This window comes from Sphaeramia orbicularis, chromosome 10, assembly GCF_902148855.1.
Source record: "Sphaeramia orbicularis chromosome 10, fSphaOr1.1, whole genome shotgun sequence".
In the NCBI taxonomy this organism is placed as follows: domain Eukaryota; kingdom Metazoa; phylum Chordata; class Actinopteri; order Kurtiformes; family Apogonidae; genus Sphaeramia; species Sphaeramia orbicularis.
In genome coordinates, this window is record NC_043966.1 from 4176618 (window position 1) to 4181334 (window position 4717).

General features: G+C 42.2%; 1 protein-coding gene across 2 annotated transcripts; it reads right to left on the reverse strand.

The window, feature by feature from the left end:
* Positions 1–347: 347 nt before the first annotated feature.
* selenot2 (selenoprotein T, 2) lies at positions 348–4441 on the reverse strand. 2 transcript variants are annotated; one of them, XM_030145531.1, is made up of 6 exons: positions 4183–4441; positions 3519–3629; positions 1593–1719; positions 1425–1512; positions 1167–1298; positions 348–935 (listed from the first exon to the last, which is right to left on the reverse strand). In XM_030145531.1, exons 1-5 carry the CDS (start codon positions 4398–4400, stop codon positions 1177–1179), a joined length of 666 nt encoding a protein of 221 aa, XP_030001391.1. In that variant the 5' UTR covers positions 4401–4441; the 3' UTR covers positions 348–935; positions 1167–1176. The 2 variants fall into 2 exon arrangements, with proteins under 2 accessions (XP_030001391.1, XP_030001389.1); XM_030145529.1 differs by having other exon boundaries at positions 348–931; positions 1163–1298; positions 4183–4439.
* Between the last annotated feature and the right edge of the window lie 276 nt (positions 4442–4717).

Below are 4717 nucleotides of genomic sequence, written 5' to 3' on the forward strand. Positions count from 1 at the left end.
CTGCTGACCACATGAAGGATTCTGTTACAAAGTTCAAACATCTGTTTATAGCGACATCGATGACTGATGATGACGGAACAGGTCTGGAAGGGTTGGACCATTTCAGAGAGGAATGTTTACACCACCACCCCTTAGAACTGGGTTTAAAGGGGGAGGGGTAAGGGGGAGAGGCCAAGGGGTGATTTGGGATTGGACCTTAGATTTTTTTGTTTCCGACTCCAGAACAAGAGCCTCGATCAGAATCAATAATAAACGGTGACATCACGTCATTTTACATCAATGCCAAAAGACAGTGATCTGACAAAATGATCAATGAAACTAAATAAGACTGAAGCTTTTAAAACATAGATTTTTTTAGACTGACTTTTATTGTTCATTTGATAAACTGTAAACGTCTGCAGATGAAAAATAAACCCTGATCAATAATCAATGAATATCTCCATGTTCAAACACAGTTTTGTCCATGAGTCACTGAACCAACGTTTGTCGTAAATGTGACTTTAAGACACCGGGGTTCGTTTTACAAATGTAATAAAGACATGAAGGATTTTTAAATTAATGATAAAACCCCGATTTTGTCAAGAAAAAGTAACAAATAAATGAACATTTCTACATTAAAAACTGTTTGAACATTCGTGACAGAAGGTCCAGTTGAAGAGCTGCTCTGATCATCACTAACAAAACCAGAGTTCATCATCAAATTGAGGACAGATGTGGATTCATTAAGTCTAACATCGTACCAAGCTAAATAAATAAACAGTCTACAGGTGCATCATGGGTAGTGGAGTCCAGAGCAGAGGGAGCGCCCGTTTGGTGGCAGGGAAAACATCGGGCCGAGCTCTGCAGAGTCTGCTTTAGAGCCGAGCCTTCATCAACGCCAGCGGCCGAACGTCCCACTGCAGCGACAGGACCCTGAACGCACCACCGACACCTGAACACACCACGGTGAGAGACACAGGGAAGTGGGGGGCATGACACCTGAATGCACCGCCAAAATGTGACACGTACACATTTACACACACATCTGTTTCCTGTTGTTTTGTTGTTTTTCTGTTGTTTTTGTGTGTTGTTTTCAGTGTGTTATTTTTGTGGATTGTTTACAGTGTGTTGTTTTTCTGTAGTTTTTGTTTTTTTCAGTGTGCTATTTTTGTGCGTTGCTTACCCGTGTCCACAGCTCTAGGTGGAGCTGAAGCTCATTGGATCCACCTGGTTCATCTTCAGGTGGTTGTCGAGGATCTGAAAAAGCTCCTGGATGTTCGGGACGTAACCGGACTGAAGCTTCGACCAGATCGGAACATCTGTCAGAGAGGACGAACAACGCCGTTACTATAGGAAGTGGGTATTAGTACTTTCCTTGTAGTGCAGTATTCGTAGTGAGTATTTCTTTGTAGTGCAGTATTCGTAGTGTGTATTAGTACTCTCACCGTTCAGCGTGACCTCGAAGGCGCCTGTGGACAGGAAGTGAGTCTCCATCATGTTACAGAGGAAGAACGCCATCAGACAGGAGAAGATCTGACCAATAAAAACACTGTGTTAATGTGTTTTAACATGTTGTACTTAATGACCTCCTCATTGCCATGGTGACCAGGTACCTTGTTGTCCTGGCTCCAGATCCAGGCATACGGCGTGGCCACACCCATCATGTTGAAGGGGTTCTGGCCACTGACGATCAGCACGATGGCGAGCAGCTTCAGGTATGAGATGAAGTTCCCCAGGTACCTGCAGAGGGGGGCGGAGCTTAAAGACGCACTAGATTCACAGACTGGATAAAAGAGATGGACTGAGGAACCGAAACCCAGTGGAACGTCTTAAATGTTCTAGTTTTCACTGAGTGGGTTATTTAGAGCCAGAGGAGCTGTGGACAGCAAGGGCTCATGGGAGGGCTAATGCTAAAGGCTATCTTACAGACTGGGTAAAACAGTTAACGCCAAACATGAACCTGAACAACGTCCTTTGACCGTTAGGATAATGTGTTACTCAAGAAAAAAGATTTACTAAATAATCCAACTCTGAAAGTGTGATTCAGCAGGTGAGGGAGCTGTCAATCAAACCCAACATGAACACTTCTATTTGTGTTGACATTGCATTCATGCAGCAGTAAATTAAAGATGGACCAGAATAATATCACTGGTCTACAATGTTTTAGAAACGATCTGCTTCAGATTAAATGTGTTAAAGGTTCCATATTTTAATCAGATTAATTATTAAACTAATGACTGAAGTGCTGGTTTGCTGCCGTTTTCCAGGTATATGATGGTGTGTTTTTCCACATATATGTTGGTTTGTGTTCATTTATCCAAATGATGTATAAATGTTCCACTAATGGAACCTTTACAGTCCATGTATTGTCATGTGCAGACAGTGTTTGAAGTAGATCTGGTCGATCTGACACTAATTTTCCTTCGGACTTCAACCCATTCTATCATTAATTCTACAGTTTCACATTTGGAGACCAGACTGGATCTGTGAAACTACAACGAACCAGCATTTAGGACTGGATTAGTCTGGATCAGTGACTCACATGAGGTCAAATTTCACTCCTTTTATTCTGGAACCATTTGACCTGTAGACCAGTGGTATTAGAGGTTACAGATAAAACATCCAGACCAGAATGATAGTATTGTCGGTGTTGCACATGTACACGCTTCATGTAGGAGCTGAGGTCCTGATGCCAGGACTAAAACACCGCAGTGGGACACACGTCCACACAGATGTTCGATGTTCCTGCTGTGGTTTCACAACTATCACTGCAGGTATCGAACTGAGCCAAGTTTAACTGGGCTCCTGGAAAACACAGCAAAACAATCCGTGTATCATTCCTTCTTTTCATATTTAATTGACAATCAACAATCCGAAAACAAAAAAAACAATTCTATATTTCATTATTCATGTACAAATCAAAAACAAGTTGTTTTTCATTATTTCAAATGAATGCACAAATTGAAAATTGAAAATAAGCAAATGGACTAAATGTCGGGTTTCATGTTTACATTTTTGATATCCTATTTGGTCGGTGCTTAGGCGGTGGAAACAAACAATCAGTGCTAAGTCAGGCATTGGCTCCGAACCAGCCCAGGAACCTGTTTGGTGGAAATGGGGAAGGACGACATGACAACTGAAAAAATATATACAATAGAGAATAAAAGATAAGAAGAAAGAAAGTGTGGGGGACGGGGGTGTTATGTTAATATTTTTATAATCACACGAAGAAGTCAATAACTTCTGGGTCAGACCAAATCGGATATCAACAATGTCAACATGAATCCCCACATTTAGTCCATTTGCATATTTCCGATTTTTAATTTGTGCGTTCAGTTGAAAGAATGAAAAACAACTTTCTTGATTTTTAATTTGTACATGAATAATGAAATAAGGAGTCATTTTTTTTGTTTTCCAATTGTGCATTCTTAATATGAAAAGAACGAATGATACACGGATTCCAAACAAAGAACCCAACCCACCCAACCACCAAACCAGGCGTAGCAGCCACCCACAGGGTCATGTGACCTGGGACTCACCTGTTGAAGGGTGTGGGGGGGTGGTTTTCCCCCTCGATGCGGATGTCCGGGTACAGCTGGCTGATAGCCCGAGAGTACTCCTGGAACACCTTACTGTACCCTCAGGAGATACTGCAACACAAACAGACTGTTAGCTAAATGTGAGCCTCCTGAGGACACATCCAACACAAACAGGACTGTCCTCCTGGGACCAACACGGATCATCTGAATCTGAATCCGAATGCTAATTAGCACTCAGAGCTAAGTATTAGCCTCCTACTGTGAAGTTCAACACACATCAGAGCTACCATTAGCTTCCTGTACCACTTTAAACACACACTATTTTCAAGGGATGAACAAAGTTAATCTGAATCTTGACGCTAAATTAAACACATAGATTAACTTGGTAAGGCTAACCTTTAACTTCCTGATGCTAATTTAACACACGTATCCCAGAGCTACCTGTGCTAGCTGATAGCATCCTTATGCTAATTTAAACACACTCATGTTTTTAATCATACATTTAGTGCAACCACAGTCTGTTCTTACCTGTTTTTACTAAACTGTGGTTTTACTCTTTTCTAATTGTTTTACAGCCCTTTGATGGAAGGCACTTTATAAATAACTGTATTATTATTATTCTAATATCCCAGAGCTAGCCGTTAGCCTCCTAATGCTAACTCACCAGTACTGGAACCGGAGAACGGGTCCGGTGTACATGGAGGCCTTCGCCGTCTTTCCGGGTTGTGTGTCGGTCAGGCTGTCCGGGTAGGCTCCGGATCCGGGTGTGGGTGTGGGTCCGGGTCTCTGTGGGGTGGTCCTGCCCACATAAACGTCCCGCACCGTTAGAGCCGTGAACAGCAGCAGAGCCGCCAGCAGGCCCGTCTGGCTGTACTCCGCCATGTCCGACGGGGAGGCAGCACCGACCACAGCTCGCACACCGGAAACACCACACTACACTTCCGGTAGCAGACTTTCACAATAAGAGCCGGAGTCCGTCTGCTGTCACCCCCCAAACCTCCATCAAAAGATGATCAAATCTATTTAATTTGAAACTTTTCTTTTAGCTTTCAAATAACATTTTCAAATTAAAATATCTATAATAAATAGAAGGAAATAGAATGGTTGTAATTCCTAAACAGTTTATGTAATATTTTAGTTAAACCTCTTGAATTAAAGCTGCAACTCCTTAAGTCACTTCTGGATCGGTTCATTTCAGA